Source organism: Halictus rubicundus, unplaced genomic scaffold (genome assembly GCF_050948215.1).
Source record: "Halictus rubicundus isolate RS-2024b unplaced genomic scaffold, iyHalRubi1_principal scaffold0271, whole genome shotgun sequence".
Classification (NCBI taxonomy): Eukaryota; Metazoa; Arthropoda; class Insecta; order Hymenoptera; family Halictidae; genus Halictus; species Halictus rubicundus.
The window spans coordinates 134,192-159,393 of NW_027488812.1; the positions used below are offsets into that span (position 1 = coordinate 134,192).

At 41.5% G+C, this 25,202-nt stretch overlaps 1 protein-coding gene and 1 long non-coding RNA gene across 2 annotated transcripts in view; one reads left to right on the forward strand and one right to left on the reverse strand.

The window, feature by feature from the left end:
- Positions 1 to 25,202, reverse strand: part of LOC143364104 (uncharacterized) — a 59,208-nt gene that overhangs the window by 32,453 nt on the left and 1,553 nt on the right. Inside the window, exon 2 of the long non-coding RNA XR_013083994.1 lies at positions 22,303 to 22,418. This is a non-coding gene — a long non-coding RNA (uncharacterized LOC143364104). The remainder of the gene's footprint in view (positions 1 to 22,302; positions 22,419 to 25,202) is intronic.
- On the forward strand, positions 14,664 to 18,309 carry LOC143364106 (52 kDa repressor of the inhibitor of the protein kinase-like). The gene is made up of 4 exons (XM_076804606.1): positions 14,664 to 14,706; positions 14,883 to 14,909; positions 15,102 to 16,919; positions 17,111 to 18,309. The coding sequence occupies exons 1-4, from the start codon at positions 14,664 to 14,666 to the stop codon at positions 17,905 to 17,907; spliced, it is 2,685 nt and encodes an 894-aa protein (XP_076660721.1). The 3' UTR covers positions 17,908 to 18,309.

Below are 25,202 nucleotides of genomic sequence, written 5' to 3' on the forward strand. Positions count from 1 at the left end.
CCTAGGGAACTTGGCGTCGGCGCTGGCACTAGTATTTTGACTTGCATGAGAAAAATTTATATCCGGATAGATAGTATTACTAAAATAACAAATAATTTGCAAACATATAAATGCATTAGCACTTTTAAAATTAATAAAATGAATTATACACAATCTCTGTGACTGTTTTACACGTCGCCATCTTGAAATTTCAAATGTCAGTGTTGCACGATGAAACGAAAAGGTTAGAAATACATGATTATGACAGGACGTGCAGATATGCAAGTAATGAAATATGTAATTGTACGTAAATTGTACGTGAATAGACTGCCGGTCGCGCACGTGCTCATGGTTCGGCGGTCGAGAGCAGAGAGAGAGCTCGGCGATCAGGCGGCAGCGGTCAACGCGTTACAAAACAAAAAAATACCGCACGCGGTTCAGGTGTCTTACGTGCGGGCACTTTGAAAATCTTAACACGTACCTTCCGCCGAGCATTTCGCCGTCCGTTGGAACCGAAACCACACCACGACAGTCGCATTGTAATTGCGCCGACCATCCGCGCGCCGCGAAGTTCTCGTCTCGGCGAGAACATTAATCCGTGCCAATCTACCGCACGCGAGTGGGAGATTTTATCGAACGACTCCCACGCGCTGCGATCCCTCCATCGATTCGCCAATCTTGTACAAAGAGCGCGGGTGCGGCCACGTGGCCGCGTACCTTGTAACATGTGACAGGGAATAAATCTTTTAGAGCCCATTTCGTATTGCGATTCTTTCAACCTGCGCGACCTGCCCTGCCGTGAGGGCTGTCCCCGCTATTTCCGTGTCCGAACCCCAGGCAGGTGGATGGTAGATTATGCGCGTATCCGAGACTTTAATGATCGCAAAAATTAATCTGCCGGTTTTAGCTGGGCAGATGAGGTCGATGTAAGAGATCGTTATGAGGCTGCGGTCGGTGCAGGCAAAAGAGTAACTCCTAGCCGCCAGCAACATAACAAATCTCGTTCCGACCGTTGGAAGGAGGGAGATAGAACACCAGCAAATAAACAACCCTCTTCTAGAGATGCCGAGTCCGTTGTGAAGCCAATCTTATCACCTATCCGACGCATAGAGTAAACTGCTCCTTGGCTCACCGTCATCTCCTCCTAATGCATACAACAATTACTAAGATGCCCTTTGGATTTCAAGACTCATCATCGAAGATAACGTGTCCTTTCGGACCCCCAAAACTGTATATAAAGCCCACGCCAGTTCAATAAACCAGTCCAGTTGTGAATACCTTACGCCACGCACTGTTATTCTACCCCGCCGACTCCGTATCTCGTACTACGGTTCAGAATACGTAATTTCGAAGTACTAATACGCGAAATCGCGAAGTAATCATTGTCGTTTCCCGGATTACGACAATTGTCTCGTGACACCGTGGTGGACTTGAAGATGTTCCGGGCACAGAAACAAACGCCTGAAGTAGTCGAGGACTTGTACTCCGTGGGGTCAATGGTGCCACTGACGCCCATCGCCCAGCAGTAGGGTCACAATCTTGACTATTCGACATTTCCGCTCCTTGTTGAGCGGACATTTCGAGACTTACTCACCGTTGACGAACGGTTGTCACACAAGATGCCGTTTTGTGCATTCTTGCATTATTGCAACACGTTGCTTAATGCAACTATTATTGACGTCTCCCAAAACGAATATCTTGAACACGAAAACCGATATCTTGACTACATGGTACCTAGTCAGATTGGAGAATACTTCTCCCTTATATCACATGTCACCACGATTGCTGGTGACCACGTCCGAGTTAACATTCCGGACGTTGCTATTCCGCGGAGGGGGAACCATGCTGGCGCGTTTGTACCAGTGACTGCACAAAACCATAATGCATATGAGTGCTATGTCGCCCCGATGGTTACGCGAAGAAGAGTGGAAGCCATTCTTGATAGGAATAGGAACTGGCGTCCATTGCCCGAAGACCTGATGGGCTTGGAAATGGTTCCAACATCAAACTTCCTAGGATACGGACCAATTGAAGATCTTAGTCCGGAAGGAAGGAATGTTCTTACGGTATATATTCTTCTTACGGGGTATATTTTCCGCCCGCAACCGCCGACACTTTGGAGGGACGCATCCAATTCTCCCGGGAATGGATGACCCGAGTTAGCCATGTTATGAGTAACATGGAAGAAAAATATAAGATGACGTCGGACACGACGAAAAAGAAGGTTGTACCAGGCCTTGTTGGCTAACTGGAGGTGACACAACCTACTGAGAGCACTGAAGACTTGGCGAATGTTAATGCCGCCGTACAGATAATGCAGAACCATGGAATAAAGAGGAAGCGATCAAGAGTCGCTCCTGGACCATGCGCATTGAGTGTGGAGCACACGCCTCTTGATGGTTGGATGACCACCATCAATGCTAATTTTGTTTGTAGTGGAGATTTCTCCTGCACGCGATATCGCGATGATCCAGGACTACGTTCAGCCCGATTCATCGCCATCGCACCAGATGGAAACCGGTCATACGAAATTGACCGATAGATCATTCGTAACTTCAGAAAGGCAGGTGGATGGCGTTGTAGCGCGTTTGAATCCGGGGTGGATTCTATGGGATTGGAAACATTTGGAAACACTTGGAATCATTGGAAACAAGAGTAGTAAAACTAACGTAATACTACGCATCGATAGCTCAGATTCAGAGCCAACGTGTAGTGCTTACTTCAAGGGGGTAAGAATGTAAGTAACAAAGGACATCTTTTCAATTATAATCCAGAAATCATTTAAATAAACCCTTATTATACCCCGATGGAATTTTACGAATCACTTTTTTAATATCTTTTTGTATCTTTTTTTGATTCCAGAACTCTAACGCAGCTTTCTCATACCTCCAACAAGTAGTGAGTGCACAAACAAATGTCTTTTTTATTGTAATATTTGATTAGTAATAGATGATTTTGACGAGTACAGCGACCGAGGAAACGCCAGGCGTTTCCGCGGGTAGTAATTTGTTTCCTAGCTAGGTAGGGTCTTTTTGTACGTCGCGTTGTTTTTTTGTTTTTTTTTTTTTTATAAATTAAATAATTTCAATAATGTAATCACCAATTTTCGATTTTTATCATCAAGATAATTATTTATTTTTAAGAACGTGTTTTAATATTAGTTTGAATTGCTCGGAAGCAGTACATCTTACGTACAAAAAGACGATTCGCGACGGATATATCCTCGAGACAAAGCAAATACGCACATAAATTTAAACCGTATTATTTTCACGAGTACTTTACACTTAGTAGAGTACTGTTTCCATTTTTTCGAAACTTTGCTTTGTCGAAAGGATCATCCGAGGGTTTTTTAATATTTCCTTAAAGTTTCCTTAAATCAAATAAATTTAAATGTCTCAGTCAGTTTTTCAATAATTAAATATTTAATTCATACATTGAGATTATACTTTCAATTTCAAGTAGAGTCTTTTTGCAAAAAATGCATGAAAATCAGCTCGTACACAATCTAACAAATTCTTTTAGTTAGGATTTTCAGGATATTAAGATTCCTTGTTCGTTGCTCGAATCCTCTCGCGTGCCCAGGCGCTACTCGGAAGGGTGAAAGCAACGGGCACATGGAATATTGTTTCAATAATATATATATTGTGACGTTGCAAATTTTGATCCTGCCCGTTACGAGATAGCGCAGGGACCGGACCGCCGAATTTCGCGTTAAACGACTGCTCGTGAGGTTAGGAAGCGCTCCCCGAGGAGCTAATACATTTCGCGCGCCGAGCACAGCCGAGTTTTCAGGGACGTGCACGACGAACCAACCAGATTCCGGGCGACCTGAGAAGGGCGCCTCGCTTCGCGGGACTCTCCCACGACAAATCATGGCCGATTACGGGGAAACACAAGTCCTGTGCACAGGCTCAATGGAAATGGGAACGCGACACCCGGGCGTCATCGACGTTACGTCATAAACAGTTGAACGAAAACCTGGTCACGGTGTGGGGAGGGCCGTGCCGAAGTTAGTTACTCCAGAACCTTCTAGACTGTCGTATTGCGAATTAGCATTCTGTAAATCTCTGTATAACTTCATCGCAGCGATAAATCAGTTAATAAACACCACGCAATTTCAAGAGCGTTCTTTCTTCCACTACGAAGCGAAACCACGGAGCGTGCAAGATCGTTCCGACGTGTAAGAGTTCCTATACACAACATTCTATTATGTTACATGAAATGAACAAATATATGAAACGTCCCATCATTTTGTCCAACACTCTACACCACCAGGTCACCAGCAATACCTGCCCGTGCCCGTTCATGAACCCTCCCCGCCCCTACCTTTGCATTTTGCTATAAAAGCGTCGGCATTCGGGTACGATTTCCACAGTACGACTCCTACAACGCTGCTCGACAGTCCTCGAGGAACACTCAGCGAACGTAAGTATAATGCATTACAAGAATATCACATTAGGCAAAATTATTTTGTTCACTAATAACCATGTATTGTTTTTTCACAGATTTAAAAAAAATGAACCAATCGGAGGTGGCAGCGACGGCGACGGCGGCGTCGTCCAAGGCCGTTGTTGAAACCAAGGAGGCTTTGGTTAAAGCGAAAGCGGCGGAGGCGGCCGCAAAAGCGGCGCACAGTGGTCTGAGAACGCGATTTTACTGGCCAAAAATCAATTTTCGGTTCAAGATTTTGAAAAACTTTTTTCCTATACAGTAACAAAACACTTCAAACCTTAAAAATCCAAAATATTATTCATTTCAGATAATTGTGGAATCGAGGGTAACGTTTTGAATACAAAATTCTGAAATTCAAAGTGCAACTAATTATTCTAAGAACTCACTATAGAACATGATATAACAGGTTTGAATGAATGAATGGTTTCAATGGTTTGTTTGATCCCGATCAAAACGAGTCCAAAGACGACATCATTTGGACTATCTTTAATGAAATTGTAATTTTTATCGTAACATTACGTATCAGTGAAACTTGTTCGATTACACTCGAATTTGACCTCATTTTCATCAGGAAAATCCCCTCCTTTCGCTCGTCACAATTTTATGAAGATATATGGATAAATCTAAAAGTTTAAACTTTCATTCGTGCGCGATTCTCCATCCGCTTACATTGTATGTCGTCTGTCGTCGCTGGGTCTTTGAAGCTCGGCGCTCGGCAAAAGTTATTCGAAGCGTTATTCGAAGCCTTCGAATAAAAGATACAGATAAAAGATGAAAAAATTATTCGAAGTTCGAATAAATCCGCTTCGAATAAAAAGAATTATCTTTTTTCGTCGGATATGTTGCGAGCCAGGGCTGCGAGCAACGCGAGAGGCTGGCGAGGGGTTGTTACCCCAGGAATATGGTTTCCATTTGTTAGTTAGGTACGCGGACGCACCCAATGCGAAATCGGGGAACCTCTGGGAGGTTGGAGTCAAACGCAGACGCACCCGATGCAAAACCGGGGAGCTACTAGGAGGATGAAACTTCGTGAACGCACCCAATGCGTTATCGGGGAGTCACTAGGAGAGACACGCGGCGAACCCGATTTAAAGGAAGGTGGATAACACGCAGACGCACCCGATGCGAGACCAAGGAGCTGCTAGGATACGGAAGAACCCAATACGGAATCAGGGATCTGCTAGGATGGTATAGTTTTCGTGGACGCACACAATGCGAAACCGGGGAGCCACTAGATTGGAGAAATCTTCGTTGAATTGAATCTAAGATTAGTAAGCCTCGTAACTTATATATAATTTAATTGATACAATCCGAGCGGTAAGATTGTATCATGTGGGAACGTTCAATTATTAGATCAGGATATCAGGCAATAATTAAAGGTTGTAGATTACGCGAGTTTAACAAACAAGACAAATATATTCTGATTTGGAATAGTTACAAGTGTAATTGTTTGTGTCGCGACTGGATGTAGTAAGTGTACAATTAGAGAAATTGTTACCTAATGATGCACAGTGTTGACGCACTGGCAATGCGGGGTTAGATAGCGGTTGTTGAATGCCAAATAGAATATATACCGAACTGACGGAATCTATAAGGTTACGAATTGATTCGAAAGGGACTTTAACCCGATCTCACTAGACTTGACGCGACGTGACTGCACGAGTACTGAACCGCGTCTGAATCTTGACTGAACCGCTTCTCGACTAACCGAAGAGGATGAAAATGCATGGGTTTATATACCCTAAAAATGAGAGGGGAATGTATCTGTTTTATTTTACGGTCGCATACTCGTATTTGTCGTTTCAAGTGAATTTAAGGTTTGCAGCTGGATCTTTTGTTTATAGGGGTAAAACGAAGGGTTAGCCAGGATGTTTCCTATCAAAGACTATCTTGACAAAACATTCCAGAAGGGGATGTTTTGAAGATTTCCATATTGGGAAATCGTACGGTGCTGTTACTGAATCATGCTTCGTGCCAGCTGCGTCCAGCCGGAGTACAATCATTAGACAAGGGGCCTGTTGGGACGCTTTTCGTTCTCAGAAAAGAGATTAGAACTTCTAATCGAAATGAACGTGGAGACACGTCTCCATACGTAACATAAGTCATTTTAAACATTATTACATTGAAACAAGTAAGTGTTTGACCTAAGAAATGTTTTAAGAGAAAAAATGGATTGTATTTTGTGCGATATATACCAGAATGTTCGGAACGTTTACAACATCGCCGGTTGGCACAGCGGTTAGGGCGTCGGGCTACGGAGCGGATACGCTGGTGTTCGAATCCCGTCGGTGGGAAAGTTTTTTTTCCATACGTCATCTTTATTTTTTCAATTTCTTATATGGTTTATTTATGTGATTTTAACAATCCGCTCCGTAGTCCGACGCCCTAACCGCTGTGCCAACCGGCGATGTTGTAAGCGTTACGAACATTCTGGTATATACCGCACAAAATACAATCCATTTTTTCTCTTAAAACATTTCTTAGGTCAAACACTTACTTGTTTCAATGTAATAATGTTTAAAATGACTTAATATATACCTGCGATAAAACCAACAAGTGTAACTTTCCTCCTAACAGCAGAAACGGCGAAAAAATTCGGTTTTTCTTGTCTGGACAAAAAGTCCCCACAAGAAAAAATCTAAAAAAATTGAGGACACTGCCTGTTATGGTACTTTATCAGGGCACTAAACAGCAAAATAGCATGTTTTCATATTTTTGAGAAATGTACATTTTTCCGATTTTTTTTTAGGTTTTTCATTTTTTACGACCACAGTTTGCAAGAAAAAAATCTGAAAAAATTCTCAAAAATCTGTCTTAGGATCCAAAATATGCCACATTTTTTTCAGAATTTTAGGAAGCATCAGAGTGTGGGAAATGCGCGGAAAAGCGCGAAATCTAATTTACCCTGTAACTACCCTCACGGGCAAGATAAGGGGTTGAAATTTTGCTCAGAGGGGTTTTTCTTGGTCAGCTTTCGAATGGTTCATTAATCATTGAAAAACCTCTAAGGGCAGTTTTGACCATCTTAATCGGCTAGGCTCTTTAATTAAAGAGATAATTGTGTGCGAGATCGTAATTCTGTTACTTAACAAGAAGCTTTCCTACGCGTATCAAGCAGAGATTGGTGCGTGTCACAAGCACATTCGAAGCGAGATCACCGTCACAACGCTAAACTGGTGCGGATACCTGCACAGACTAAGCCTAATCAAGATGCATGGGGTACTAAGTATCAAAAAGTGGGATCCGATAATCTCTGGGGATTGAAATGTACAGAAGTGAATGTGTGGCGTACCCATGTTGTCGGCGCTAGTATGCATGAAATACATCCTGACATAGAAGCAAATAATAACCCCAGCGTTAGGTGTTATGGAGCGACTGATACATATTGGATGATCTCGACAACTGTTGCTGGGGCTAAGGAGCAGTTTATAATTAGGCCGAAACAGCCGTTTATATTTTTCTGCAAAGGACTTGTTAGAGTTGTTTTAGCTCATGTAATTGTTAGCAAAAACAAACTTCCTTCAGGACAGTGCATTTATGCGTTGTCACGTCCGGTGGTTCGACCGTAAATGAATAAACGCTTAGATAAAGAATTAGTATTAATTATTATAGAAAAACCCGATGATGTCGGGCGAGAGGAAATAAAATAAGATTAAAATATATGTTAGCAATTCTACGCAGTTAGGTAGCGCGGAAAAAGACTCCAACTTATCTTCCTGCAAGACACGCAGACGAAGATCAGTTTACACCTTGGAAACAAACAAGAAGAATATTATGCCGAATTACAAGAAAAGACGTCGACTTCATAAGTAAAAGAACCCTGGCAACACACAGCAGACTAATCAGGAGACATTGAGAAGATCAACTCCTCAAAATGAGTTCAGTCAGTTAGTAAAAGATCCGTACGGTAGACGCGTCGCGCAATTATTAACAGTTCCTTTTAAAATCTATGAGTTTCGGCGTATAAGTCCCGCGAAGTGCTCGTGAAAGTTCAGCAACTTCGACCTACGAGCCACTGCGGAAAACCAGCGACTACAACCTGCGAGCGCCCTTCCGAAATCAGCGACTACAAACTTGCGAGCGATCTCCACAAATCAGCGACTCGATAAATTAATATTATTATAAAGCGAAACACTTGTAAGCCCTCTAGCTTATGCGCTATACAAAATCCCTGCTTGTAAAGTAAAGTCAAACTTCGAATATCTGATTCAGCACCTAATTCTGAATAAATCGATAATTTTGTTGTTTTTTTTTTAAATACGGGTACAACATATTTAACCAATCCTCAATTTTCCGAACCGTAGCCGATGAATGCAAGTAGGTTCAAAACTGCGACTTATCCCCAAAAAATTATAATCCGCTCCAACTGGGACATAACAAAAATTGGTGACAGCGGTGGGATAAAGCGCAGTGACAAAGACCTTTGATCAACAAAATATTGGAAAGTTTTGGAAAGAACCTTCAATATATGAGTATGTATATCGGAAAATTAGTCCAGGGAAGCTGCTGTCAATCCTCAGCACATCAACTTGTATGGGTAAACCAGTGATAAATGACATCAGAAACCCTGATATCCCAGAGACCAACTATATAAAATAGATGAAGGTAATAGCGGGACAAAGGATCAATTCAGAAAGACAACAATGCCTATACCAAGGCCGAATTATCGCCCAGAGGAAGAGGTGTTACAAGAATTCTACGGGCCTATAGATGGGTTAGTACCGACCCACTATCCAGAAACATACCGGAACCTCCGGAATCTGTACTGTGTCGTCGCACCACGACAAGAGACGTCCTACATACATCACTGAAATAGGATATGTCGTGCGTGTTATGGCCGCCTGATCAGAAGGGAACAATGGTATTGTGAAGAAGGAGGCTGGCACATCTTGTGTCAGCTAGATCTAGCCCAAACCTACTCCAAATATGGACTGCCCGCCGGGAATTTTCCGGACCAAGACGTACGGAGGAGACGTATGGACTACCGCCCCGAAGAGGAGGTATTGGAGGAATTTTATGGGCCGATAGATGGGGTAATACCACCCCATTACCCTGAAACGTACCGAAATCTTCTAAATTTATACTGCGTGGGTACATCACAGCAAGAAGCATCGTACGTGTACCACCAAAATAGGATATGCCGGACATGTTATGGCCGCCTAACCCCAAGAGAGCACTGGTACTACGAGCAACGGGGCTGGCACATCATGTGTCAGCTGAACCCGGCCCAGACCTACTCCAAATGCCAAGACTGCGGTCGGCAACTAGAAAGGGTCCGTCAGGCATGGGAGTGCACGGAATGCATCGAAGAGCACTTCGAAATGAACGTGGACGAGTGGTGGCTGATCCACACTGGCTACGCCCAAGAAGTAGTGACCCGATGGTGACAAGCGCACCCACACCATGTACACAGTTTTTTTCTTCTCTTCTCATTACATTTGGATCCTTCAGTACAGGAATATTAGCAGTCCTTATAATCCTCAAATTTATAAAGGTGTCACGTCCGGTGGTTCGACCGCCAACGAATAAACCCTCAGATGAAGAATTATTATGAATTATTATGGACAGCCGATGATGTTGCGCGAGGAGAAGTAAAAATAGGATTAAGATATATGTTAAAAATTCTACGCACTAAGTTAGCAAGACACGCAGATGAAGATCAGTTCTCACCCCGAGAACAAACAGGAAAGGTGTCTAATTATGCCAAATTATAAGAAAAGACGCCGACTTCATGGTAAAAAGATCCTGTCGGCATACAGCTGACTAGTCAGGAGACATCAAGAAGATAAAAAGATATAAGGTAGAGAATCCTGTGCCAGCATCTTTGAAAAACAAAGGACTGTCCATATTATAAAAAGGGGGACCAACTCCTCAAATTCAGTTATAAACAGTCAGTCAGTCAGTCAGGCAATCGTGAACAATCAGTTATTCAGTCATAGTCAATAGTCCAGTGGTCTCTTTCGAAGTTAAAATAGTTCATTCAGTTGTTTCGCGACAAACCGTTTCAAAGACCAGTGTCAGCAGTAGGAGTATATTGTAACCGAATCCGAACCCGTGATCACGGTAATATTAATATTATTATTATTATTATCAAACTATTTGTAAGCACTCCAGTATATGCGCTATATAAACCATATTTGTAAAATCAAAGTAATCTCTGATTCAGAACCACACTTTGAATAAATCAATAATTTTGTTGTTTTCAAAATAAGGGTACAAAGATATTTAAACGATCCACAATTTCCCGAACCATAGCCGGTGTATGCAGGTAGGTTTGAAACTGCGTCCTATCCTCTTAAAATCGTAATTCATACCACCTGGGACGTAACACTATCAAAGCTTGCAAAGGAGTATCTTTGTGTTATGGCAACATCTGTTCCTTCCGAAAGAGTATTCTCAAAGACTGGCGAAATAATTAGTAAAAAAAAGGGAATAGATTAAAAGACAATATAGTGAATAAAATATTGCTTCTTAATATGTACAAAATAAATCGTTTATTATGTCTATTTCGTATATTTTCATTTTATCTACGTTTTTTTCTTGCCGAAATGTTCCAGTATTTCCACTCGCGGCATTTCTATACTCATGTCAGGTCGGAACTCACAGTCAAATTTAAAGCATCGAGATATTTGAAGGAATCATTTGGCAATCGATACATATAGTATAGAAACAGCTTATAGTGATCATGAATAAATTACTTCTGTGAATTTGATTGCAAAGTTCAAGAACATTGACACCTTCGACTCGATAATTTCATAGGATGGATAATAAAAATGCCCTTGCAGGTATTAACGAAACAACCCTCCCCCTCCCTAAAGAACAAATTCGGTCATTCAAAATAGGCAGAATTTTTCATCAAAACAGACAGTTTTTTCGAATATCACGGAAAATAAGGAGACCGCCGCACAGTGCGGACAAATGGCCTGTTTTCCGGCACTTCTCGTAATTTGGTTATTAATGTACATATTAATATATACAGGGTGAGTCACCAAACGTTAGCACCTCAAATATCTTTGTTGTTTCTAAAGATACGTAAAATATGGTAAGGACAAAGTTGAATGGTACAATGGGGCTGACACGATGCAAAAAAAAATTTTGTTTTTATGTCATTTTTTTGGAGATATCAAGGTCACCTTGACTTTTTTTAAATGGAACCACCCTTTTTGAAACACCTACAATGATAGTCTCTTTCATTAGGAATTCAGTGACTATAATTAGTCCAAGGTCATTCATGGTCAAGGACAGAAAAAACGTATAAAACTAAAATATGGGAGCAGAATACGTTTATCACGGTTGAGACTTGTAGGAAATAGTAAACATACTATGGTCGTAGTTAAAGTAAACATACTAAGGTTCTTCAATGTTATTCAGCATTCTTATTTACTATCAGTATGTTTCCAAACGCGATTCCGCTATGTTATATTTGATGACTGAAAAGTGTGATATGATCACGATTTACTGTGAATGTAAACAAAATGCAGTGCAGGACCGATTACTGTATGAAGAGAGGCACCCCGATCGAAACACTCCTTCTAGACCGACTTTCATTAATACGTACAGCTAGTTTCGAAGTACTGGAAGTGTACATGCAAGACAGTACAAACGGAAGAAACCCACGACTAATGAAGACAATGAAATTAATATTTTAGCAGCTATAGCTGTCAATCCTTACGTGAGTACGAGAAAAATTGCCCGGGAAGCAGGCATAAGTCAAAGTAGCGTAATACGAATTCTGGCCCGACATAAATTTCATCCGTTCCACATATCGCTCCATCAAGAATTGCACGGGAATGATTTTCAAAATAGAATTAACTTTTGTCAATGGGGATTGCTTCAAAATCATTCATTTTTTTCTAATGTCTTGTTTACGGACGAAGCAACATTTACTAATCATGGCTCAATTAATCTACGGAACGCCCATTATTGGTCTGTGGATAATCCGCACTGACTGCGAGAAATTGATCATCAAAGACAATGGAGCGTAAACGTGTGGTGTGGTATTTTGAACAACAAAGTAATTGGACCATATTTCGTTAACGGAATGATGACGGGACAGAAATACGCTCAATTTTTGCAAGAAGATCTGCCAATTTTGTTAGAAGATGTCCCTTTACAAAATCGCTACGATATGTGGTACTGTAGGGATACGCACGTGTGCGATCGGCAAAGCGCGGCGGCAACGTGCGACATTGTAGTTGCCGGCCAAAACAACCGACGATCTCGGCGGAACGCGGCGGCCGCCAAAGACGCCCTTTGGTGATCTGCCGACTTCGTCATATAATGTATGTGCGATCAAGTATAAAAGGACTGCATCGACCGAGAAGAATCAATCAAAATCTCGCCGTCGAACACGCGCCGTCGACATAAATAAAGTATACGCCCCTACAAAATTCAGAAGTGGGATCTAGTGTACCAAGTGAATCGCGTGTCGAGATAGACCTCAAGTTCGAATTTTTTTCTCTTCCTCTTCTTACGGTGCGTTGTAGTGCAATATGAATTCGTATACCGTCGCCGAATTAAAAGACATGCTACGCGAAAGAGAGTTGCCGACGACCGGGACGAAAATCGAGCTAATCCGCAGATTGCGTGAAGCCGACGTTCCGGAACCAACTCCCCGAGAGTACGCAGATGCCCTCGACACTGATCTCGAGGAGCAGGAGACAATGCAGACACTGAAACAACCGGAAAACAGTGCCCTAATGTCCGAAGTGGACCTGTTACGACGAGAAAGAGTTTTAGCCGAGCGCGAAATACAGTTGTTAAGAAGGGAACTGGAAATCACACGTTTAGAAACGCCGCGAACGAGCAGTACAGTGTCAACCCGCACCCGTGAATTAAAATGGACCGAGATCAAAGACATGATCGGCGACTACGATGGAAGCAGTTATGCATTCAGAGGCTGGGATAATCAAATGCGTAAGCTGATCCGGAATTATCAATTGGACGACCAGGCGGCGAAGGCCCTAATCTGTCAGAAGCTAAAAGGAAAGGCGCTCCGATGGTTCCACTCGCGAGAAGATTGCATAGATCTGACATGGGAGGAACTGCTGCAGGAGTTATTCGCTATGTACGGTCAGCGAATTAACACCGTAGTATTGCGGAATGAATTCGAACGACGAACGTGGAAGGTCAACGAATCGTTCGCCGATTACGCCCACGAAAAAATAATTTTGGGTAACAGGGTACCTATAGCCGCCCATGAAACCATCGATTACATAGTGGACGGGATTCCAAGCGAAGCGTTACGTGCAGTGGCACGCGCACAACGGTTCAGGGAAACCAAGGACTTGATGGAAGCATTCGCGGAAATATCGCTGTCACCAGAACCACGACGAACGGGACAGACGCGGCATCGCGCAGAATGGACACCGATGGGCAGAACCGGGGAGTCACTCAGGCCGCAACACGTCAGGCAGGCCCGCTGCTACAATTGCAACGGCATGGGGCATTTTTCGGCAGAATGCAGACAGCCAAGGAGGGAACGAGACATCACTCGCAGAGACGGCAGCATTAGGAAAGCAGACGACGAGCGACGAGTATCACCACAAGGGCAGGTGAACTTCGTAAGCCGAACAGCGGAGGAGGAGGATGATTTCTACCCGACGGTACAGATGACGGTGGGGGACGAAGACAAAACAACAATCGAAGTAAGAGCGTTAATTGATACCGGTAGTCCAATCAGTTTTGTAAAACAAGGTCAGGTTCCGCGACATCTAGTTACAAAAACCGTGAAAAGTAGTAGATTTTCCGGGATAAACGATAGCACTCTGACGATTATTGGCGACATCAAAGCGAAAATAAATTTCCAGCGACGCGAACTCGATATATCACTGCGGGTTGTGACGGATGAGACAATGCGAAGTGCGTTAGTTTTAGGCCGGGATTTTATAAAATTGGCTAAGCTCTCGTTCACGGTAGACAAAGAGATCTCGGAGATAATGAATATCGAGATAGCATCGGATACCCTTAAATCAGCGTCGCGTCCCACGATCAATAGAACGTTACCGTACGAAACGAAAGAAAAATTCTACCGGCTATTCGAGGAAGAGTACGTTAATCCAACTCGCCCGAAACCAACGGCGGATCCAGGGGGGTGGTCATGGGGGTCATGACCACCCCCTGAGCTGGTTCCAGGACTTTGGTGGACCACTAATTGAACATAATGATTTTATTTATATATTTTGTCACCATACAGATTTTATGTAATTACATAAAAAAAAAAAAAAAAAAATATGAAACCCGGTCGCCTAGGACCGCACCACGGCCGGCGGACCGGTGAGATAAAAAGACGATCGGAGTTTGTAATAAACAAAAGAAGGTGGCCCTGTGCCGGCGACCCGCGACGGTCAACGGGCGACAGTCAGTCTTTATAGCGTGGCTGAAAGCGAAAGACGTGTTCGGTTAATTTTTAGTTATTCCTACACCTTTATAAGTATTCTTAAAAATTGTAGCTGCAAATTCATTAATTTCAAGAAATGGTAAGTAATCAGTTTCTGTAAAACTACCTATATTATTATGTTTTTATGTACTTATAACTCATATGTTTACAAAAGTTTGTTGTCTGATGTGGGGTGTGAAATTTGCATGGTTTTGCTTTGTTTGTGAGGTAATGCGCCTGCGCCACCAGCCTGTACTATAGCGAATATATATTTAATATGTATTTGCAACAGTCTGTTGTCTGTTGTGGGGTGTGAAATTTGCATGGATTTGCTTGCAGGGTGATTCTAAGGGAAAAGGAGATGGTAGTGGTGGATTGAAACATTCATTAAAAAAAATAGATTCATTTTTCCCAAAGAAACCAAGGCTTGAGATTGCTTACTCGAAAAATTCACCTACAACAACTACAGATGAAAATAATTGTATTGCCGATGCTTCTGCTTCTACAGCTACATTGCCTACATTAACCATAGATGAAGAAAAAACATGCTCTCCTGTTACTAACGATATTCAGCCTACAATATGTACATCGACTTCTGATTCTGATCAGATAAAGACTTCACTTTCTCAACCAAAGTTTGCTTCAGATATTGCTTGTTATATAGGGGAAAATATAAATGATTCAACTAAAGCTATGTTGCTTGAAAAGCATTGGCAGCCTCCCCCTAATTATACTTTTCCGCATTGTGTTGTTAATAAAAAAGGAAAACAAACAAAAAAATATGCTCAGAAGTCTCACCTTGACAAGTTTCACTGGCTTGTTTTGTCGCATAAAGACCAGGGTCTTTACTGCAAGTACTGTGCTTTGTTTGTCGTAGCTCCTGGAGGTGGTGTACAGACAAAAACACCTTTATGTCGACTCGTAAAAGAACCATTAAAAGCTTTCGGTAATTTGCTAGGTGAAAATGGTCTTCTGCTAACACACCAGCGAAACAAATACCACGAATTAGCTGTCCAAGCAGGGAAGAACTTTTTATTGAGTTTTCATAAACCGGAAATTAACATAATGAACCAAGTAAATAGTCAAAGACTGAAACAAATAAATGAAAATAGAGAACGTTTGCGACCAATCGTAAAAACTATAATATTTTGTGGCCATCAAAATATATCGTTACGTGGCCATCGCGACGATGGTAAATTGCTGAACTATGACAGCGTAGTAGCCGATGAAGGGAATTTTAGAGCCCTTTTAAAATTCCGTATTGATTCTGGCGATATTGCATTGCAGCAACATTTAGAATCTTCAAAATCCAACGCCACGTACATCAGCAAGACTGTACAAAATGAGTTGATAGATGTTTGCGCAGAAATCATCCAGGAAAACATTTTACAGAATGTGCGGGAAGCTAAATATTTTTCAATTTTGTTCGATGAAACAACAGATATATCACATATCTCACAGCTGAGCCTATCATTCCGATATTTGCATGATGGCGTTATTAAGGAACATTTTGTGACTTTTTGTGATACCTACGATGTTCTTAGACGTGAAGACAACAATTCAGGTGACATAGAGCCTCGATTGACAGGTGTAGCTTTGGCGAAAATCGTTGAAAATCTGTGTACCAAATTTAACTTAGATTTATCTTGGTGTGTGGGTATTGGAACTGACAGCTGCTCGGTTATGGCATCAGATACAAAAGGTGCAGTGCAAGAATTGATGAAAATAGCCATTCATGCTAAACGTTGCCCGTGCAACAACCATGTGCTCAATAACTCATTGGCAAGATCATCCAAAGTAGTTTCCTGTCGCAATACATCTGGCACAATGAGAAAAGTTGTGGCATTTGCCAATGCATCCGCTAAGAGGCATGAAATTTTTAAAATAGAACTCGGAGCTGCCATGCAAGGTATTTGTGAGACACGTTGGGTAGAGAGGCATGATGGGCATCTTCAATTTCAAGGAGACAACTTAGTCAAAATTTGTAGCGCTTTGGAGAAGATTTCTGCTTGGCAAGACAATAAAACTGCCAATGATGCGCATTGCTTGCTGCAAACATTGCGCAGTTCTGACTTTATTATATCCTCCATCTGTTTAAGTGATGTATTAGGTGGGTACTTCCCTAAATTATTTTATTTCTTATTGTTTGGCAAATGAACTTATACGAGTATACTAAACCTACTTTAAAATTATGTTGTTGTTTTGTTAATATTTTATGCTACGAGTACATACCGTTTATATTAAGTTATAAATTCTTAGTTTATGCACTACAGTCACAGTCACTTACTTTTTATTTTTCAGGTACTACTGTATCTTTAAGCAGAATACTGCAATCGAACTCAATTGATTTAAAAAAAGCTACGGACGCTATTAATGATACTTTAAGTGTTTTACAAAATAAAAGAGAAAATGTGGACGTAATCTACCGACAGCTTTTTGAAGAGGCTAAAGAAGTAGCTGAGCAGCTAGATGTAGAAATTAAATGCCCCAGAATAGTATCAAAACAAATACATAGGGCCAATAACCAACCTGCTCAATCTGCTGAAGAGTATTTCCGCAGAGCTATATACATCCCTCTTCTAGATTCAATAATAAGTGATCTCCAGGACCGCCTGTCTCCTGATGTACTTAATTTGTTTCAGCTAAGCGTTTTCATGCCAAAAAGCGAATGTAGTAATGAAGACATTGAAACTGTGAAACAACTAGCTACCGACTATACATTATTACTAGATAACACTCCATTTTCTGTCATTGTAAATGAATATCGGCTGTGGATGGTGAAGTGGCAGGCGTGGCAGCGGAGCCAGGACATACCGCAGTCGATTTCTGATCTTATTTTAAATTGTGACATCGATATGTATCCTAATATAAGAAAATTTTTATGTATTATGGCTACACTACCTGTCAGTGTAGCGACAGCAGAAAGGTCTTTCTCTACGTTGCGCAGAATTAAATCGTGGCTAAGATCTTCAATGGTTGAAGATCGCCTAACCGGACTGGCACTTCTCCACATTCATAAAAACGTACCCATTGACGTAAATGACGTAATAACGCGTTTCGGGAGAAGACGTAAAAGAAAAATTGATTTTGTTATTTAAATATATGTATTTTGTCTGTTTCTATTTTGTTTGTTGGAAACCCTTGTCGTACCACCTCTTCACTTTTGCGGAGTTTTGCGTCATACCCCTCGACATACCTCTAGCTGTTATGACAAATCATTCACCACGGTTATGGAATATAAATAGGCTGCCTCATTCCGTGCGTGATAGTGCTTCTCTGAATGTCTTCAAGAGAAGATGGCAATATGTACGTGTATATGTACAAGTTATTATGTGTTAAGTTTTTCAAGTGTACAATAAAGAATAAATATTTTTAAGTACAGTACTTACGTACATTAATAAAATACCTACTTTTTACTTGTATCTATTGTTATCAAAATTAAATTATAAGTTCTTGACTTGACCACGACTATGTGACCCCCCCCTGGCGCCAAAGCTGGATCCGCCCTTGCCCGAAACATCCGCAAACGGAAAACGTGCTAGAACTTAGACTGTCCGACAGCAAACCATTCCATTTCACGCCACGTAGATTGTCGTTTGTAGAAAAAGACAAATTAAGGGAAATCCTGGACGACTGGTTGGCAAAAGGCGCGATTAGAGAAAGTACATCCGAATACGCGTCACCGATTGTCTTAACGAAAAAGAAAAACGGGGAAACCCGAATGTGTATAGATTTTCGAGTACTAAACAAAGTAACGGTACGCGATAATTTTCCGTTGCCGTTAATTGAAGATCAGCTAGACCTATTACAAGGTAAAAAATACTTCTCATCGCTAGATCTGAGAGACGGATTCTTTCATATCAGAATGCACGAGGATTCGGTCAAATATACCTCGTTTGTTACGCCGTTCGGACAATATGAATGCACCAAAATGCCGTTCGGTTTAAAAGGGGGTCCCCTAAGATTCCAAAGATACGTGACAGGGATATTCAAAAATCTAATTAACAGCGGGGACGTGTCGGTATATCTAGACGATTTTTTAATTGCATCGGTAACGATCGAACACCACCTAGAAATCTTACGAAAGGTTTTCCAACTATGCGTCGCAAATAAGTTGGAACTACGCATGGACAAATGTAAATTTTTGGAAACAGAAATTGAATACTTGGGATATGGGGTAACGAACGACGGCATCAGACCCACCGAACGCGGTATCGAGAATGTACAAAAATTCCCAGTTCCGCGTAACGTACGCGAAGTGCAAAGTTTTCTAGGCCTCTCTTCGTATTTCAGAAAGTTTATAGAAGGCTTTTCAATCATTGCCAAGCCTCTATATGACCTAATCAAGGAAAAATGTAAATTTAAATTTGGTCCCAAAGAAAAGGAAGCGTTTGACGCGTTAAAAGAATGCCTAATACAGGCACCCATTCTGGGAATTTACTGTCCGCGTGACGAAACAGAATTACATTGCGATGCCAGTGCGATGGGTTTCGGTGCTATTCTGTTACAGAAGAAGGCCGACCAAAAGTTCCACCCGATTTTCTATTTCTCAAAGCGCACCACGGACACCGAATCCAAATACCATAGTTTCGAGCTAGAGACACTCGCTATAATCTACGCACTGCGCCGATTTCGCCCGTACCTATGCGGAGTGCCGTTCAAAGTAGTCACGGATTGTCAGGCGCTTAGCCTAACGCTTAAGAAAAAAGAAACAAACCCTAAAATCGCACGGTGGGCATTAGAATTACAAGACTACGATTACAAACTTGAACATAGAGCGGGTACAAGAATGAGACACGTCGATGCGTTAAGTAGGCAGGTTCTAGTACTGCAGGATAACACTTTAGACAGAAATTTAGCCTTATGCCAACAACAGGACGAGCAAATTCAGAAAATACGTCAGAAGTTAGAAAAATCGGAAGACAAACTTTTCGAAATGATAAATGGGTCGGTTTACCGCAAAATGGACGATCGCGCTTTGTTTTTTGTTCCGGCAACGTTAGAAGGCAGTATAATGCATCAATACCATAATGAGCTAGGGCATGTCGGACCAGAGAAAACAATAACAAGTATTATGAATAGCTACTGGTTCCCTAACATGAGGGAAAAAGTTATGAAGCATGTTAAGAATTGTTTAAAGTGCATAGCATTTTCACCGAAATCCGGACGGCAAGAGGGCATGTTACACGAAATACCGAAAGATAATAAACCGTTTTCTACACTGCACATTGATCACCTAGGACCTATGTCGAAGAAACAGTCTGTAAAGTACCGCTACATTCTCTTAGTAGTAGATGGCTTTACAAAATATACAAAAATATACCCCACAAAAAGTACGAGTACCGCCGAGGTAATTAAGTGCTTAAAACACCATTTCGCGACCTACAGTAGACCATTGCGCATTGTATCAGATAGAGGCAGCTGTTTTACCGCGCACGAGTTCGAACATTTCTTAAAAGATCACGATGTACAACACATTAAAATCGCAACCGCAATGCCGCAGGCAAATGGCCAAGCGGAAAGAATGAACCGTACTATCATCCCAATGATATCAAAATTAGTCGACGAACGTAACGCGCATTGGTACGAAGTACTCGAAGAAGTAGAGTTCGCCATAAATAATTCTGTCAACAAGTCGACCGGTGAAACTCCCAGCGTATTATTGTACGGAGTGCCCCAACGCGGAAAAGCGATCGACGCCGTCAGAAATATACTCGAGTCTTCCGGAGCTTTAAAAACTGAGCGAAATCTAAATAAGACACGTGAGAAGGCGGCTTTACGAATACACCAAAGTTTTAACGCCAATAAAAAGTTGTACGATAAAAAGCGTAAACCAGCCTTACAGTACCAAGTCGGGGATAAGGTAATGATAGCAAATTTTGTAAATTCCAGTGACTGCACCAAGCTGGTACCGAAATTTAAGGGGCCGTACGAGGTGGCACGCGTTTTGCGAAACGACCGATATATTGTCAAAGATATCGAGGGATTCCAGATCACCCAAGTACCGTATCAGGGGACGTGGGCTGCGTGCAATATGCGTCCCTGGCTATCCAGTTAAACATCCGTGCCAAAGATCCATCATTTTATACGATTATTGTAAGATTTATGCGTTACTAGTATTAGGTATATAGTATAAATAGCGCCGGTATTCATAAGTAGTTTAAGACGTATTAGTTTAATCGGGACGATTAAAAGGTCAGGATGGCCGAATTGTAGGGATACGCACGTGTGCGATCGGCAAAGCGCGGCGGCAACGTGCGACATTGTAGTTGCCGGCCAAAACAACCGACGATCTCGGCGGAACGCGGCGGCCGCCAAAGACGCCCTTTGGTGATCTGCCGACTTCGTCATATAATGTATGTGCGATCAAGTATAAAAGGACTGCATCGACCGAGAAGAATCAATCAAAATCTCGCCGTCGAACACGCGCCGTCGACATAAATAAAGTATACGCCCCTACAGTACCAACATGACGGTTGTCCTGCTCATTATGCACGAGTAGCAAGAGAAACGTTGGATTCTCGATATCCAAACCGATGGATTGGACGAGGCGGAACAGTTTCATGGCCGCACGTTCGCCTGGTTTACATTCACGGGATTTCTTTTTATGGGGTCTGCTAAAAGAGACCATGTACACGGATGCTCCAACAACAGTTGAAGATATGCGTCAGCGTATCATCACAGCATGTACGAATTTCAATTCGGATACACTTATCAGACTTCAACATTCCTTCAGAGCTCGTTTACAACAATGTATCGACGCAGACGGCCATCATTTCGAACATTTATAAAATACAGGTATTCTGCTTTCATATTTTAGTTTTATACGTTTTTTCTGTCCTTGACCATGAATGACCTTGGACTAATTATAGTCACTGAATTCCTAATGAAAGAGACTATCATTGTAGGTGTTTAAAAAAGGGTGGTTCCATTTAAAAAAGTCAAGGTGACCTTGATATCTCCAAAAATATGACATAAAAACAAAATTTTTTTGCATCGTGTCAGCCCCATTGTACCATTCAACTTTGTCCTTACCATATTTTACGTATCTTTAGAAACAACAAAGATATTTGAGGTGCTAACGTTTGGTGACTCACCCTGTATATATAAGGTACTAAAACTCGAGGAACGTAAAGAATATATTTCGCAGAAGTTATAAGGGAATAGCAATCCCTAAGACCCGTAACCTATAAATTCCAAATTCAAGAAAACAAGATCTATTCAAATTAAAACATTGATAAAGAAATAATGAGAAAATACCTGCGAAATGACTTCTTAACGACTTCGAATACATTTTAACAATGTTATAACTCCGGAAACCACTACTATGGACCACCCGTTAAATATATTTAAAGACTTTAACTATGCAGTAAATTAGCGCGGAAAACGATCAACAGATAAGGAGAATACTCCAACTTATCTTCCTGCAAGACACGCAGATGAAGATCGGTTTACACCCTGACAACCAACAGGAAAAATGTAATGTTACTTACATTGAAGATCCATTCCACATCAGATGGAAACCGAGATGGTGACCGCGGAAACAGTCCGCGAGATAAGGAGTGAATCCGCACTGCATACGTTGGCGAGCCTCACCCACTTGAAAACACTGAAAATAAATAATAACATGTATTCAACGGCAGAAGGTAAAGTTTTCAAGCTACTACACGCTGTAAGGAAAATAAATTGTAGAGACAACCTGAGAATAAATGAAGAAAACGTTTGCGGTGCAATTAGAAATTGTCTCTACCTGTAATACTTCCACTTGTGAAGACTTCATTCAACGTTTATGAACTCAATAATTACATATATAGAAACAACTTATAGTGATCATGAAAAAATTACTTCTGTGAATTTGATTGCAAAGTGAAAAAACATTGACCACTTCGACTCGATAATTTCATAGGGTGGATAATAAAAATGCCCTTGTGGATTTTAAGAAAGAACCCTCCCCTGCCCTAAAGAACAAATTCGATCATTCAAAATAGGCAGAATTTTTCATCAAAATAGAGTTTTTTGTGAATATCTCGGAAAATAAAGAGACCGCCGCACAGTGCGGACAAATGGCCTGTTTTCGGGCACTTCTCGTAATTTGGTTATTACTGTTTATATTAATGTACACTAACGAGCAAAACTGAGTCTACACTATTTGAAGCAACATAACTTTTTAAAAATTAGATCAAATGACTTGAATTTTATTGAGAAGTTAGAAGGATTAGTTTATTAGACGAGGTGTAGGAAGGAATGGGAAGGGATGGAAAGGTTGCTGGAGAGGTTTCTGAGGTGGGTCCTAGGGGTAGAGAGGTACACACCCGGGAATATGGTGAGGGAAGAGCTGCAGAGGGAGTTGTTGAGAGGGAGGGCGGGGTTGAGGGCATAGCGGTACGAGAAGAAGTTGCGGGAGGGAAAAGGGGGGTAGCTAGCTAGGTTGTGCTGGGAGCAGGTATGAGGAAGGGCACAAGGGGTGGGGTGGCAGTAGGTGGGGTGAAGGAGAGACGGCGTTTTTGGGAAGAGAGGGGCTGGACACCGGAGAAGGCGGAGGAGATTATGCAGGAGAGGATAGAGGCAGTGAGTGAGGAGATAGTGAAAAGGCAAACGAAGAAGCAACAGGGGGAGAGATGGGAAAAGATAGGAAGAGCAAGGTACAACATGCAGTACTGGAGGGTGAAGGGAGAGGGGATACCAGGGTATCTGAAGAAAGGGTGGGCAGAGAGCAGTTGGCAAAGGGTGGCCAGGTACAGGTTGGGAAACGAGATGAGAGGTGGAAAGGATTGGTTGGAGAAGGAGAAGAAAGTATGTAGGGTCTGTGGCAGAGTTGGGCAAAATATTTATCTACATAAAAATTTCGAATAACGAATAAAAGATAAAAATATTTTTATTCGTTATTCGAAGGTTCGAATAAAAAAAGTATCTTTATCCGACGAGTATCAGATAAATACTTTTATCCGACGAGAATTTATCCGACGAATAAAGATAATTTTTTTTATTCGAAGCGGATTTATTCGAACTTCGAATAATTTTTTCATCTTTTATCTGTATCTTTTATTGGAAGGCTTCGAATAAATCTTCGAATAACTTTTGCCGAGCGCCGAGCATCAAAGACCCAGCGACGACAGACGACATACAATGTAAGCGGATGGAGAATCGCGCACGAATGAAAGTTTAAACTTTCAGATTTTTCAACATATCCTCATCAAATTGTGACGAGCGAATGGAGGGAATTTTCCTGATGAAAATGAGGTCAAATTCGAGTGTAATCGAACAAGTTTCACTGATACCTAATTTTACGATAAAAATTACAGTCTCATTAAAGACAGTCCAAATGATGTCGTGTTTGGACTCATTTCGATCGGAATAAGCTCTACAACTCGAAGGCTTCGAATAAATCTACGGATAAAAATGCTAAATACAGACCAATTTGTACCGTGTTTAGTGTCATTTTAATCAGAAGAATGCCACGAATTAGTTGGCGCAAGACCCACAAAAAAATCATGAAAAACAATGAAGTTTTGCAATTGGATTGGTAGTTGTTTGACACCGATATCGCGCGCTCTGCGAGCTCGGAACTTCAAAGACCAGCGTCCGACCAACAGCCTACAATGTAAGCAGACGGAGAATCGTGCATTATTGGCAATTTATGCTTGTATGTTTTTAATCAGAACAATATTGTTAAGACGAACGAGTTGTAGAGCTTGTTCTGATCGAAATGAGTCCAAACACGACATCATTTGGACTGCCTTTAATGAGACTGTAATTTTTATCGTAACATTACGTATCAGTGAAACTTGTTCGATTACACTCGAATTTGACCTCATTTTCATCAGGAAAATCCCCTCCATTCGCTCGTCACAATTTGATGACGATATGTTGAAAAATCTAAAAGTTTAAACTTTCATTCGTGCGCGATTCTCCATCCGCTTACATTGTATGTCGTCTGTCGTCGCTGGGTCTTTGATGCTCGGCGCTCGGCAAAAGTTATTCGAAGATTTATTCGAAGCCTTCGAATAAAAGATACAGATAAAAGATGAAAAAATTATTCGAAGTTCGAATAAATCCGCTTCGAATAAAAAAAATTATCTTTATTCGTCGGATAAATTCTCGTCGGATAAAAGTATTTATCTGATACTCGTCGGATAAAGATACTTTTTTTATTCGAACCTTCGAATAAAGATAAAGTATCTTTTATTCGAATCGTTATTTAAATAATTTTTTATCTAAATAATGCCCAACTCTGGTCTGTGGGTGGGAGGAGGAAACGTGAGAGCATGTGTTGGAAATGTGTAAGGGAGGGTTGAGGGGAGTGGTTGGCAGGGGATGGTGGGGGAAGTATTAGGGGATGAAGGAGGAGAGGCATGGATGAGGAATGTGGACGAATGGAGGAAGAGCAGGAATG